Source organism: Carlito syrichta, unplaced genomic scaffold, assembly GCF_000164805.1.
Source record: "Carlito syrichta isolate Samal-C Ts95f unplaced genomic scaffold, Tarsius_syrichta-2.0.1 Scaffold110719, whole genome shotgun sequence".
NCBI classification, from domain to species: Eukaryota; Metazoa; Chordata; class Mammalia; order Primates; family Tarsiidae; genus Carlito; species Carlito syrichta.
Window position 1 is genome coordinate 36662 of NW_007054815.1, and position 15815 is coordinate 52476.

Consider the following 15815-nt stretch of genomic DNA (forward strand, 5'->3'; position numbering starts at 1 on the left):
GGAGATGAGGTCTCGCCAAATTGCCCAGGTGGGTCTCAAACCCGCGGGCTCAGGCAATCCACTCACCTCAGCCTCCCAAATGCGCGGGATTACAGGCTGAGCCACCGAGCCTGGTTAAACTTACAGAGACTGTTGCTAGTCATTGAGAAGCTGGAATCTCGTGAGCTGAGAGAAACTGTGGAAGATTTGTTGAAGACGTGTGAATGGGCAGATGAACTCCATTACCAAGAGGCATCTGGCAATACAGTGAAGAAATTTTATTTAAAGCATAGGAAAGGAATATAGTAGTTAAACTAGACTATTCCTTAAAGCAGCAGCTTTATATACTGCTCCAAAATAGTGGAAAAAAGCCAAAAAGAAAACCATTTGCTGTGGTCTGAATGTTTGTGCCCTCTCAAAATTCATACATTGCAACCTAACCTCCAATATGATGGTATTAGAAGGTGGAGCCTTGGGAGGTGGTTAGGTCAGGAGGGCAGAACTCTCATGAATGGGATCAGTGCACATATAAAAGAGGCCCCATCAAGCTGCTTTCCCCCTTCAGCCATTTGAGGACACGGCTAGAAGGTGCCAGAAAGACCTCTTATCAGAACCTAACCATGCTGTTACCTTGAGCTCAGATTTGCCAGCCTCCAGAACTGTGAGAAATAAATTCCTACTATTTATAGGCCACCCAGTCTGTGGTATTTTGTTATAGCAGCCCAGAAGGCCTAGGGTACTATTCTGCCATTACTTAAAACTCTTTTGTATCCAGTCTGAGAATACTGACTAGAGTTTTTCTCTCACTAGGGTAGAGGTAGATCTATAGAAGTAGGAGTAGGGGACAGGTATAAGCATATGTGGAAGATTCAGTTAGAGAAGCAGTCAGATTTTAAGTGTGTATGTATGAATATATGTATGTATGTATATATGTGTGAGGCTTTAGTATGAGAATTGGCTTATACAATTATAGGTGCTAGTGAAACAAATTCAAAGTCTACAGGGACAGGCAGTCAGGAAGGAAAGATCATGAGCAGGCTGGAACCCTAAAGTCACAGACAAGAGTTGTTGAGGAAGGGAGAAATTGCCAGTCTAGCAGCTGTTTGGAGCCTCTTAGCTCAGACAAGGCCAACACACACTCTTTAGAAGAGCTTCTCAGTGAATGAGAGGCTAATGTAGAATAATCTCCCTTTTGATTAATTTAGCCAACTGATAGGGACTTTAAAATTATGTCTGCAAAACTCCTCCCAGCAGCACTTAGGTAGGTGTTAGATTGAATAACTGAAGAGAAGGTATATGTATGCCACAAAATAGCTACTGCCTCCTTTCTATCTTCCAACAGTCAGGAAAGCCTATCACTAATAACTTACCCTCACCAAAAACATACTACAGAGGGAATTCTGAGGACTGTAGTTCAGCCCAGCCATGTTGTGGTCACAAAGCTACTATATAGATAGAAACAAATTTAGAACTTTAGACTCTAGAAAAGGGGAGGGATATGGTTGAAATAATTTGCTTAGCAATTTTAAACTTAAGATTCTTTTTGTGAAACTTCAAAGTTTTAGGACAATGAAATTGTACATTTTCACTGAAGAAAGTTAATGATCAATGTCTTAAAAATAACTGAGTGCTAAAGGAAATGAGAGGTGTTTTAGGTCTTTAAAAATAATTGGTTGTTTTTCACTCTCAAAAACATAAAACTTGTCCATCGAAAATTTTTTTCTGCATTAACTACTTTTCTTTCTGCTTCCACAAATCTCTACTCCTTTTAAAGTCTGTATTATTAAGTGAAAAAAGTCAGATTAGAATACCACAGTACGGAATGGCCCTTCTTAATATCTGTTAGCTGTCTATTCAAAAATCTGTTCTCCACTCAATTTTTTTTTTGTTAGTACAGCTCCAGTTTTTTCAGGTATCCAGCCTTTAGGCCTCAGACCCTATCCCTAACTCAGGGGTAAATCCTGATTACTCTAAGTCAGCTGTAGTAATTCCATTCTTCTTGCCTGTGATAAATTTAAAGGTGGATATCCTACTCAATAATATCAGGGCAGGTCTACTGAGGTGTTTTTGGGGAAGGATTGGTTTTGTTTTTTACTCTAAGAAGATACACAAGGAAGAAACACCCATCTTCCATGCTGCACATTCTCTGCATATGATGCCTGGGGTACTGTGGCACCTATCTTGCAGTCAATAAGGAGTGCCAGTCTGAAGACTGGTACAATGCAGTTACAAAAACAGGGCAAGTTTGGTTAACAGAGTGGAAAAAGAGAAAGAACCTTCATCCTTGGTAATATTGTTGAACTGCTGAATTAATAGACCCTGGAACTGCCTTACTTTAGGAATTTTTGTTAGGTAACACCTTGATCTCTTTGAGGTTATAGTGAGATATGATTGTGCCACTACACTCCATCCTGGGTGATAGAATGAGACCTCGTTTCTTAAAATAAAATAGATCTTTCTTTGTTTTAATCCTTTTTGTTTGAATTTATTCTTTAATTCAACCTTTTATTCCCTCTCACCTCTTCCTCCTTCCTTTCTTCCCTATTACCCCCCTTCCCACCCCTTTTCTTCTCCACTTTCCTTTTCCCCTCTGTCCTTGTAACAATCTGATGGAGGAGCCTGAGCACCACTACCTCCCCTCCCTTTTTCCTCCTTCCCCAGCTTTATGCCAGTGCTGTTAAATGTTGTTCTGTTTCCACAATAACACCCTTTTTCAAACATTTATTGCAGACTATAAAAGATGCTCTGGGTGGAAACATAGTTTACTGAATTCTTTGGTTTATACATTATTAAGTGCAGAAAAACTTGGTTTCAAATCTATAATTTAAATTGGGTACTTAATGGCTTAAAAAATGGACATTGAATAGACTGTCACTAAAAATGGAAGTCTTTATTGTTGAAATAAATTAAGTTTATGAAAGAACTTTTTTCCTAATGACTTTTTGACTTTTTTGGCATTCCAGCAAAATCAAATAGGCCCCGTCTCTTCTAAAGGGATGCTTGGTTCTTCTTAGCTTTCAATTTCTACCTGTCCCATCTTTCTATAAAAGATTTTCCATCAGCACACCAGCTCAGCCTTCAATCTAAAATGTGTTTGGGAGGATAGTAGGATTTTGTGGTAATTGAGCAGTACAAAGTACTGCAAATTGATTTGGCCCAACTGTCTGCCAAAAGCTGCCTTTAACAGAGTCCTGTGTCACTGTCATTCATAAGGTTTATCTAAGGGCAGTGGGTAAGCTGTTTCTTCAGCTGTTTCCTGCCATTGCTGTGCTGTCTTTCTGTGGCATAGGAAACTTGCCACTGACCACAAATTGTAACTTACTTTCCAAGCTAGTCTCTAATTTATATTGACTTCTTCTTAATTCTTTGGAGTCTCAGACTATTATAAAATATGGACAGTTAGTAGTTCTGCTGCAGCAGCACGGAGAACAGCTGTTTGCTTACTTCTGCATAAATACTTAACACTGCCCCCTTTGGCTCTTCTGTGTTTGGACAGCCGATAATGGAAGCAAACAGGACCAGCACTAGCAGGCATTTGGAAATCGTTGTTTTATGTTTAAGTTTTATCTGTTCAGCCAAGTAGTTAGTCAGTCACACGTGCTACTTGTGATAGGCAGAATTCTAAGATGGCCCACAAAATCTGACCTCTAATGTACCTTCTTCCAATTATTCGTTCAAGGACTAATCTAGATGTAGCTGGAAAGAATTTTGAAACTCATTAAGGCCCCACATCAGTTGATGAGAAACTCTCTGGGTGGGCTTGGCCTAATCCGTGAGCCTCTTAAATCTGGCTTTAGCAATCAGAAACAAAATGTTGGAAATCTGAGGAGAGAGAGGTATTTGATGCAAGGAAGTTTGTGTGTGTGTTTGCTTGTTTTGGAAATGGAAGGGCCATATTGCAAGAGACTGAGAGCAACCTGAGTTTTGCCAGCAACTGGAACGAACTTAGAAGAGAACCTTGAGCTTCAGATGAGAACACAGCTTGTTGACCCCTTGCAGATTTTCATCTTGTAAGACCAGCCATTCCCACAGAATTGTAAGATTATAAATGAGTGTCACATTAAGCCTCTAAGTTTGTAGTAATTTGCTACATAGCATAGGAAATTAATGTACTGTGTATTTACAAATAAGCATATACCTTCCATGGTCCAGATTATGCTTCTATCCCCCGGGGAATGAAAGGGGGGAGGGGCAGGACAAGCTGTTCATCTGGGGTTTGTGAGCATGTGTTTTCGAGGAGTTCTCTCTCACCTTCCTGTAATATGGACTGCCAGAGCTAGAGGCAGCCTGCTATGAGCACGCATGACTAGCATAACTTGCTGACATCCTCCTTCCTGACTCCTTCTTTCTGTCATTGTTACTCTGAACTACTTTGAACAATATAAGTAAATGCCTCTTCTCTTCTGAGTTAAGGGTTCATGTCTATGGGAGGTGGCCCATGGTTTTTTTGGTTAATTCTTAGAAGAAAGGGCAAGGCCGGCCACAGGAACATTGAAGATCAAGCATTCTGATCCACTCCCTGTTTTCAGGCACTAGAACCTTCACACTTGTCTCTTTACCCCATACTCCTCTCCTGCAGCAGGCCATCTTCAGTCCTGGGTACCCCAAATTACCTGTCCATCTCCATATTCGCTGAGAAGGGTTGCACTAAAGCTACACAAGGAAAAACATTAAGAACGAATTCACCCGGAATGAGACTAGTTAGCTTGCAGTCTGTTTGAATTGTAAAAGAGCATATTTTTAAAAAGAAAGCACATTATTGATGAACTTTCAGAATGTAAGGGTGTTTTTTTATTTCTGTGTACTGTTCTTCCTATATGTCTATATGAAGCTTGAGGAAGAAGACTCTTATCCTCCATATTGTATTTATACAGCTTCTGCCTGCAGTATCACCGCTGTAGTTTGAGGCCCCAGCTGGGTCTGTACTCACTTCCCTAAATGTTTGATGGTCCTGTGACCCTACCTGGGATTGATGAGTCTGTTGGTTCAAGGGTCTATCTGGATCCAGAGAAGTTCGGGACTAGAAACAAGAGAAATTCAGCAGTTTGATTGCTTCTTGATTTGAGAAGTTCTGAAGATGCTCAGCTTCCTGCTCCCTAACTCTGGATGTGTTCTTAATAAACCTCCTCTAGACGCCCCCTGTTGCTGCCTCACAATTCAAGCCCTGGTTCCCCCACCTCCGACCCCATGGCTAGACTTCTAGGCAGCAGATCTTGTGATAGCTGGGCTGTAAGCTATGGAATGATTTTAGACCAGGATTTTGCTTCCCTGGGGAAAGCAGGGAAACTCTTCTGTGGGATTCTACTTCTGCAGGGCAGTCTATGGGTGACTGCTACTGCAGTAGGATTATCAGCTCTCAGTTGAGAAACTTGAGGGGAGTTTATCTTCTCCATATCTTTCCCTCTTCTGGCAAGAGGTGGTGACATCTGCAGCAGTGAACTTTCAGAAGGAGAGCATGGCTAGATTTAGGCCTTGGAGGCACCAGAAGACATCTAAGCTCAACCACAAAATGGCACATCAACATTTTAAAGAAATTCCCAAATGATGTGTAGAATAAAGCAGTACAAGGCATTATCAGAACCTAAAAAAGAGTTAAATGTTTACAAAAGACAGCAAGGAGCTCTTAGTAACATAATTTATGGACCCTATGGGTATGTGGAGTAGTATAGAAAGAAGATATTGTTATTCTATTCCAGAAAAGGCAAGGAATGTTGGAAAAAGTTTAAGCTTCAACTGTAAATGAAGCTGCAGAAGAATGAAGAAAGTGAACTGGATTTTGATTAGGTTTAGATGGTAACTGATTATGAAAATCAAGTGAAATAATGGGACTGTAGTAAGAGTCAGGTTGAATACATGAAATTTTGACCAACTTTTTTCCTCTAGGGTTTTACCTAAAAAAAGACTTTGAAGTCCGAATGAAGGAAGTTAGGCAAGACTATCAGGAGGCAGGCTAAAATTTCTGCTTGGACAGTTACCTGTGCTGAGTTTGTTTATTGTGGTCGTTATCTAACTGTAACACTCCTATCCTCAGTTCTCCAATATTCTATTTTTAGATGGCATTTGTTAGTATACTCTTTTAGATTGAATTATTGAGGGATCATATCACAGTTCGTGGGCCTCAATAGCTGACTAAATGGGATTTAGCATTGATAGTTTTATAAAATCAACTGTAAAAATAAAGTAGCATTATTCTAATACTGGCTTTGACCTCCAGTGAACAAATCATATGGTAAATCCATCTTTACAAGTCACTCTAAAGCCAAAAAAAACCAAACAACTGAATGCTTTATTTCGTTTTTATATGAAATAAAACAATTTAACAGTGTTTAATTATAGAGTAGTGTAACTTTCCTGAGGATTTCCATTCACTGTAACATTATTTTTACCTTTTTGTGTGAAATATAATATGTACACAGAAAAATGCAGAAGACATCTACTACCCATCTCAAGGAATAGAATATTTTCTAGCACCTGGAAACCCCCATGTACCCCTCCCTGATCATGGTCTCATTTTTCTGCCCAGAATTAACCACTGCCCTGAATTTTTGTAATCACTTCTAGATTTTCTTTACATTTATATACCTATGTGTGCACCTCTAAATAGTATGTTAGTTTTGCCAGTTTTTGAAATTACTTTCCCAGTTTTTTATTTTTAAGTACTTCAAACCTATAAAAAAAGTTGCAGGAATATTGTAGTATTCTTGTATGCCTATATACCTTGTTAATCTTGTAAATATAAGGGGGGACCCCAAAAAGCAGAATTTACTTATAAAAATTTTGTATTTATTCTTACATGTTTAAACTTCAGTCATCTTCAAAGTACTCTTCGTTTGGTTCAATACACCTATCAAGATGCTTTTTCCACTGCTCAGAACAGTTTTTGAACTTGTCAATTTTGATGCTTTTCAAGTGCTTCTGCTGCCTTTCCCCCCCTTCCCCCCACCTTTTCCCCATCGGCTAAACTTTTCCCTTTGAGCACTTTTTTTCCACTGGGAAACAACAAAAAAAGTCAACTCAGGGTGAGGTCTGGTGAATAGGGAGGATGGGGCAAGGGGGCGATGCTATTTTTGGTCAAAAACTTCTGAACACCTGGTATGGTATGGTCAGGTATGCTCGTAAATCACCTATCATGAAATGGGCAAATGTGATGAAAGAATCCCCTCCCCCCAAAAAAAACTTCACTGAAGCCAAATGAAGCCTGTCACAGCAACGCTATCTGGTACACTGATGCCGATGGGTTCCTAGATCACTTACCTAGCAGGGAAGCCTGTACTACAAGGGGCCCACCCTCCAAAAGATAATTCCTGTTTTGTTTGCCCCCCCCATATATCAGTGCACACTTTGAATACCTCTCTAACTTTATTAAATGTTAATGGAGATGCTTAGTTCATCGATTTTCAGGGTTCTTTTCAAAAATATGTTCATTTAAATTTATGAATTTTCCTTTAAGCACAGTTTGAACTGCATTCCACAAATTTTGATGAGTTAATTTTTTTGTTTTAAATTCAGTCCCAGTTATTTCTTGATTTTTATTCAGATGTTTGTCTTTGACCTGTGGGCTGTATAGACATGCTTTAATTTATTTGCCTGTTTATGGGGAATCTGATTATCTTTTTGTTATTTATTTCCAATTTAGTTGGACTAGGACTAGAAAATTCTGCATATAAAGGTGTTATGAACAAAGAAAAGATGGATTAAATAGTAAATAACTAGCATGATGGTAGACTTTAACCATATCATTAATTGCATTAAATATAAATAATCTAAACACACCAATTAAGAGACCAAAGCTATCAGATTGAATTTAAAAAGTATAATACAGCTAGCAAGAAACCCACTTTTGTACATAAAGACAGAGACAAGTTAGAAGTAAAATTATGGGAAAGAAATGCCATGTAAACACTAACCAAAAGAAAGCTGAAAGGGATATTTGGACAAAGTAAACATTGGAACAAGCAATACTGCTAAGAATAATGGGTGGGTTACATAATTATAAAGGGGTTAACTCAAAAAGCAACTCTAAATATGCTTGCTTCTAACAATGGAGCTTCAAAATACTTGAAGTAAACATAGCCTTAGGAGGTGGGACTTTAAGAATTAAGTAAGGAATTAATGAAATCAGTGAAACCTCTCATCAAACTGATGAGTACTGTTTGTTTAAAAAAAACTATTTAAAGTCCCAGGAAATCATTTATTTAAGAAAATGTTTTAAATCTTGATTAAAAACAGCAGGAGTCTCTGGCATTTGGGCCACAACCTATTCTATTACTCTCTCCTCCACACTCCCCAGACCCCATCTCCCTATTATGGAACTTTTATCCTGTGTAGCTAGGGGCTCAGAAACTCCCTCTAACTATCTCTCTCTCCCTCTAAACTCCCTCTAACTCTCTCTTTCACTCACCTAACCCCATCCTAGGACAGATAGTCTACCACAGATGCAGCAGGCTTGAAATCTAGGGGACAAGGTAACCTCCACCTTACTCCCTCATAAGGTGTAGGTTCTACACCAGGAAGAGCAAGCTGAGAAGATCAGAGGCTACCTCCCCATCCCTAGTGCCCATTCGTAGACCACAGTATCACTAAGGAAAAACCAGATCAGACAAAATGACTTTAAAAGAAGTGTTACTAGAGATAAATATAGGCATTTTATGATTACAAAAGGGTCGGTCCATCAGGGAGTTATAACACTTTTATATAGTTATAAACTAACAACAGAGACCCAAACTATATTAAGCAAAAACTGACAGAACTGAAGGGAGAAATAGTGCAGCAGTAGTAGTTGCATTCTTCAGTACCTTTTCCTAATAATAGATAGAGCATCTAGGCAGAAGATAAAGAAATAGAAGATTTGGAAACAATATAAACCAACTAGACTTGTAGACATCTTTAGAACACTTTACTGAACAACAACAGAGTGCTTAAACTCTGCTCCGGCACACAGAATGTTCTTCAGGATAGACAGTACGGTAATTGGAAAATCCAAAATGCTCTAGAATCCAGAAGTTTTTGAGTGCTGACATGATGCTCAAAAGAATGCTCATTGGAGGATTTCAGATTTTCAGATTCGGGATGCTCAACTGGTAAGTATAATGCAAATATTCCAGAATCTGGTAAAAATTCAAAATTTGAAATATTTTTGGTCCCACGTAGTTCAGACAGGAGATACTCAACCTGTACAAAAATATGTTCTCTGATGACTTCATCCTCTAATGAAATAAATTAGAAATAAACATTTTTTTAAAATCTTGGGATAATAAACATAATAATTAATGAGTTAAAGAAGAAATCAAAAGGAAAATTAGAGCCTTGAGATGAATGAAAATGAAAACAGGATATATCAAAATACAACACAGAAAACCAACAAAACCAAAAGTTGTTTCTTGGAAATGATCAAATGACAAACCTTTAGCTAGACTGACCAGAGAATGAAGAAAAAAGACTCAAATGACTAAAATTAGGAATGTAAGAGGTGACATTGCTATCAACCTTGTAGAAATAAGATGATATGGGAATACTGTGAACAACTGTGTACAGTTAACAAATTTATTAAGTTAGTAGAAAAGGTCAAATCCCTGGAAAGACACAAAATACCTAAAGTGACTCAAGGAGAAATAAAAAATTGAAATAGACTTATAACAAGTAAATTAGTGTTTTTAAAACTTCTCAGGAAGCAAGTGCTAGCCCACATAGTACTGGTGGAATCTATGAAACATTTAAAGAATAATTAATATTAATTATTCACAAACTCTTCCTAACGATAGAAGGGAGAGCACTTCCAGCTCAGTCTTTTAGGTCTGTGTTGCCCCAATACCAAAACCAGACAAAGACACTACAAGAAAAGATAATCTCAGACAAATATCCCTTCTAAATATAGAATCAGGAGTCCTCCACAAAATACTAACAGATTTTAGCAGCATATTAAAAGGATTATACACCATAGCCAAGTGACTTATATCTTAAGAATACAAGTTAGGTAACATCTGGAAAATTAATGTAACGTTATGTTACTAGAATATAGGTAATATCATATGATCATGCCAATAATTGCACAAAAAGCTTTTGAAAAGATGCAACATACTTTCATGATAATGCTCAACAAACTAGGAGCAGAAAGGAATTTTTTGAACCTAATAAAGAACATCTTTGAAAACCTCAAGGCTGACATACTTAATGGTAAAAGAATGAAAAAATTTTCCCTACATCAAGAACAAGACAAGGAGATCTGTTCTTATCACTTCAGCTCAACATTATGTTGCAAGTCTGATCAGGCAACTAGGTGAGAAAAAGAAATAAAAGGTACCCAAAGGCTGGATGTGGTGGCTCATGCCTGTAATCCCAGCACTTTAGGAGACTAAGGTGGGAGAATCACTTGAACTCAGGAGTGTGAGACCAGCTTAGGCAACATAGCAAGACCTCATCTCTAAAAAATTAAAAAAATCATCTAGGCATGGTGGTATGCACCTGTAGTCCCCACTGCTCATGAGACGAGGTGGAAGGATCATCTGAGCCCAGGAGGTCGAGATTGCAGCGAACTGTGATGTGCCACTGCACTCCAACCTGGGGTGACAGAGTGGGGAGAAGAAGGATAAAAGTAATAGAGTTTGGAAATCTTCCCCTGCCCTAACCTCGCATTGTGTGCTTAGGTTGCCGCTTCCTTCTACCCAGATTGGAAAAGAAACAAAACCATCTCTGTTTGCAGATGTTGTGCTCCAGTATGTAGATAACTCTTAAGAATCCACTAAAAAAGCCCAACTATTAGATAATAATAGATGAATAGGAAAGAATTTAGATTCCAGAAATTGATTCTTATATTTGTTCCTACTTGATTTTGACAATGCTGCCAAGGCAATTTAATGGAGAAAGAATAGTTTTTGCAACAAACAGTGCTGGAACAACTGGCTTTTCACATCCAAAAGAATTAAGTCGAATCTCTACCCCATACCACACACAAAAATTATTTCAAAATGTATTATAGAGCAAAATATATCATAGAGCTAAATGTAAATATAATGGCACTAAATTATAAATCCATTAGACAAAAACATTAGCATATATCTCTATTACCTTGTATTTTGCAGTGTTTTCATCGCTATGAATTCAGAAGTATAAATGACAAAACATAAAATATGTTACTTGGACTACATAAAAATTAAAAACTTTTTGTGCTCTAAATGATACCTTTAAGAAAGTAAAAAGACACAGAATGGAAGAAAATATTAACAATACACATCTCATGCAAGACATGATGTTTGAAGTCTAATGTTAATGAATTGGGGACATATAATCCTTTTACAGATAATAGTCATCAGATTGGGAACAGCATTACAATCTATCACAGCATTGTTATGTAATTTATTTTATCCCTCATGTATCATGTTTCCTGAGTATGTGAATTTATAAGCTACTGTTTTGTGATGCATATTGAGGAAGGGCAGAAGGCCAAGCCCTGGTCTTTGTCTCTTCTTGTGAATTTAAGAAAGGAGATGATCCCCAAAGTGGAGAGTTCCAGTTACACACAAACACACACACACACAGTTGATTGTTGTCCATATTTGTCACCACTCTATCTGACAGTGCTTAGGCAGAAGCATTATTAGACAGAGGTGTCTTCCAGTGTTATAGTCCACTAGCCCTAGGACTTTAGAGGACCAGATAGAGACGTGAGAGGAGAGTATGTCAAGGGCATCTGATCATCAGTTTCTTACTCCTGCAAGCTTTTTGGCTCTAGGTTGAAGGAGCAGGCTCTTATCATCTCAAGGAAAACAGGAAAGAAGTAGAGAGTAATAGAGTTTGGAAATCTTCCCCTACCCTAACATGTCATTGTCCACTTAGATTGCCACTTCCCTCTACCTGCCAGTTCAAGGCAACCTTCACTTCTTCCAGAATTTCTTACTGTTTCTTGGGTTTTTTCTTGGAATCAGTACCTATCTCCTTTTAACTTCAAAGTTTTTCTAGCATTGTTGTAGGGGCCGGAAGGAAGAGCCAGAGAGAGCCAGTATATCATAATTCATTTCTAAAAGAACTAAAAGCCCCTGATTAGACTAGTGAAAATTATTAACTGTTCATCAGCTGATGTCAAGCTTCCCAGGTCATAAATTAGAGGCAATCAACTAAATTGAAGGAAAGGTAGAGGCAAAACTTCTTGAAAAACAAAAGCATTGTGGACAGTTGAACCAAATATAAGATGCAGAATTCTGGCTCTGTGTTTTTCAGCTGCTCAGAATTTGAGGTTTATATACAAACCTTGAATGTGAATTACAAAACACATAAAATTGCAAAAACCATGAACCAAAATGGCTGCATGAGGAGAGGACCTTGTGAGATAATGTATATTAAAATTAGAAAATGAGGGTTTAGATGGGTGTAGAAGGATAGGGAAAAAAACAGAGCAAACAGATTGGCAAAGGATTGGGGGGCATGCACACAGAACCAGCCTGACTCAAGTGGACTTCCTATGTGAAAACATAGGAAGGTACTTATTTAGATTTGGTGACATCACATTAGGAAGGTCCCTAATAACTAGTAAGTATGTGGGGGTATGTAGAGAGAGAAAGTGAGCAAACTGTGGAAGTTAGGGGCCTATACAAATAAGATTGGCTACAGAAGTACTAAGTGGACTATATAATCAGGTTTCACTTTTAAGGCAAACTATGACATAGTGCCATGGGAAACATTAAAATGGATTTGGGATTTCAGACCACTGAGTGTGTGTTTCATATTGTTCCTTTGAGAAGAGACAGTTTAGTACTGCAAGTGAGAGCGTGCCAATTAGTCCCAGCCGGCTTAGATTCAAATCCAGATCCAAGTATGACTTTGGGCAAGTTAATTAACTTTTCTGTACCTCAATGTTCTCATCTATAAAATGAGGATGGTAAAAGCCCCTAACTCACAAGATCTCGTCACACTTTGCCTCTCAGTTTCTGTTCCTAAATTGAAAAGCACATAGCGGTAGAATTTGAGGAGAAGACATAATTTGCAATTAGTAGGGAGGCAGAAAGAAAGAAAAAGAGCTAACCATTGTTCCCTGCCTGCTTCCTCAGTAGGTTGTTAGCTTCACTGGGCTGCAACTTGATTCATTATATACCAGCACCAGGTGCCCTGCATAACGTAATTGACACTCAGTAAATATTTGTTGAATGACTAAAAGCATTTTCGTGTGCACTTTTAAATATAAATCAATTTGATCTGTATTTTAATATATTTGGCCATGTAGTTATCTAATAATTTTGATGTTTCGTTTTTTAACAACTAAAAATCATCTTAACAATTAGAATTATCTTTGAAGTATTTGTGATAATTTTGTTGTTGTTGTTTTTACAGGCCAGTTGGAATGCCAAAAATGGAAAAAGTCTACTTACATAATCCTAGTTCCGAAGAAACTATTACTCTAATATCAATATCTGCTACAACATCACATTTTCATGCATCATTTTTTCAAAACAGGGTAAGTGTCTCTGCTATAAATGGTTTCCCTGAGTTTGAAATGGAAATGTCTATATTTTTATTGATGAATAATTGAATTTTGCTGCAATTAGAATCTGGTTTGAATGTTTCGTATCTGTTCCTGGTTTCAGTTGGTTCCAGTTCTAAGAATTATGACTTCTACTCTTAAACACACATTATTTTTTTCAGCATGAAACAATTCAGCAAATCTACTATGAACGTTAAGCACTCTAAAAATGTAGCATTCTTATATTTAGTAGATTTTCTTTTCCTTCCTACTAATAGATAATTCCTTGGCACTGTGTCTTCTCTTGGTACATAATAAATTACCACATACTGGATGACTTGAGACACTTACTTAGCACATAGTTCTATAAGCCATTAAGTCCAGTAGATTGTTTGTTTAGTGTATCATAGGCTGAAATTAAGCGGTCATCCGGGCTAAGTCTGTCTGGAGGCCCTGAGGGGAAATCACTTCCAAACTCATCCAAGTTGATGGCAGAATTAGGTTCAAACAAGCTGCTGAACTGAATCCTTCATTTCATTGCTGGCTGTTGGCCAGGGACCTCTCTCAGCTTCTCAAGGAACCCACATCTCACGGTTTACCCATCTTCAAGCCAGCAACAGCATATCCTCTCCCTTTTTCGTACCTCTTTGGCTTTCTCCTCTGCCTCCAGAGGGGAAAACTGCCTTTAAAGGACTTGTGTCATTGGATCTGGACCATCTAGATAGTCTCCCCTTTGACTAACTCAAAGTCAACTGACTGGTAACCTTAAAATGTCTGCAGAAATCCCTTTTGCCATGTAATATACATAATCACAGGTGTGGTGTCTCATCATAGTCAGAGATTAGAGCAGGGGGCCACTTTAAGGTTCTTTCTAACATGAATATCCCCTCAAACCATATTTGTGATTTTATAGGTAGTACATGAACTTGTTACTAAAAAGGAAGAAATTTTTTCTGACCAAAAACAGTTGCATATTAAATACATTTTAAATTTGAGAGGATGCATTAAGCTTTAATCTACAGGTTTTCAAAATAAATAATAAAATAGCAAATATCAGAGGGAATTTAATGAATGAGACCTAATTTCATCTTCCCAGGGTTTTCACTGACTCCTTTGAAAGGATGTGACTGAATGACAAAGAAGAAAACTTTTTAAGCATATAGGAATCAGTCGCTATATTAATTTTATATCAATTATTTAGATGATTATATTGTACCTTTCTAGAGTTAAAAAAAGACATAATTTTGGCTTTTTTCTATTTAAAAATATTTTATAAACAAAAGATTGATAAGTCAGCAACTTTTGGAAATAAGTTTTTAATTTTTTGTGGTACATAAAAAAAAATTCCTTTTCTAAATTATTTCTTAAAATAGTTTTTTCTTGAGTTACTATGTTGATAACTAAAAGATATTTTTACATTTTTATGAATGTGCTCATGGTCTCTGATGTACAGATAAAGAGACAGATCTCCAGAAGGGTTTGCCCCAGTCATGCAGTTAGTGACTAGAGCCAAAGTGAGGCTTCCCAGTGATTTGTATCATATTATGCTCTAGTGTGTGACATAAAGTTAACAACCTATATAGAAAGGTGTGTTTATGACTAATGAAATCACCCAGCTTTTAGACATTGCCAGTGTTTAGAGACATGTTGGGTAAAGAACAAATTAGTAAATTAAAAATGGAAGCAGTTCAAAAATAGTTCACAACTGCACTATATGTTTTATTCCTAACTTGCAAACTTACTTTGCTAAGTCAAACAGTATTTTCTTGTTTCTGAACACTCCAAGCTTCACCTGTTTTAAAGTCCAGGGTTTCACTTCTTTTACTGCTATTACAATACAGAGACTAGACCGAGAGTTGCAAACAGATTCTTACTGGGCTAGGTAAACAAATGAGGGAGGCAGACCAAGTGGGATGAGGAGTGCCAGCAGAGCATGTGGCCTTTTCAAAGGGATCGACCCCCCACTCAGCTACAGCCAGTGGTTGCCACGTGGGCTTGTCCCTGTGCATTTCTGCTGATTTCTAAGAGCAGGCAGAAATAAGAACTTTTGTATCTCTTCCAGTCTTTGCACATTGAAAATGTATTCAATTTTAGAAAGATAGTGTAGACCAAACAGCATATGCTAAAGGCCACCAAGTTGACTTTTCTCAGCCAGTCTCTCGCAGGGACCGATTTCTATACACGAACCTTACACAAAGGGAATAGTTTTTTCTGAAAATTCTTCAGAAGATTAAATGTGTACATAATCAAGGAACAACTTAAAACCAATCTGTATTTTCTTCTGTCGGGTGATGGAATTAATCAATAAAAATAATTGCACCTATCAAAATCTGCATTTAAATAGTCAAGATTTAGCTTCAAAGGAGATAGCCAAAATCTTTACTAT

The 15815-nt window shown here is 37.6% G+C and overlaps 1 protein-coding gene across 1 annotated transcript in view; it reads left to right on the forward strand.

The window, feature by feature from the left end:
• LOC103271946 (transmembrane protein 131-like) overlaps positions 1–13423 on the forward strand; it is a gene marked incomplete at its 3' end in the record, with an annotated part of 43058 nt that extends 29635 nt beyond the window's left edge. The window contains exon 4 of the mRNA XM_021717906.1: positions 13300–13423. Coding sequence (XP_021573581.1) covers positions 13300–13423 — 124 coding nt within the window. The remainder of the gene's footprint in view (positions 1–13299) is intronic.
• Between the last annotated feature and the right edge of the window lie 2392 nt (positions 13424–15815).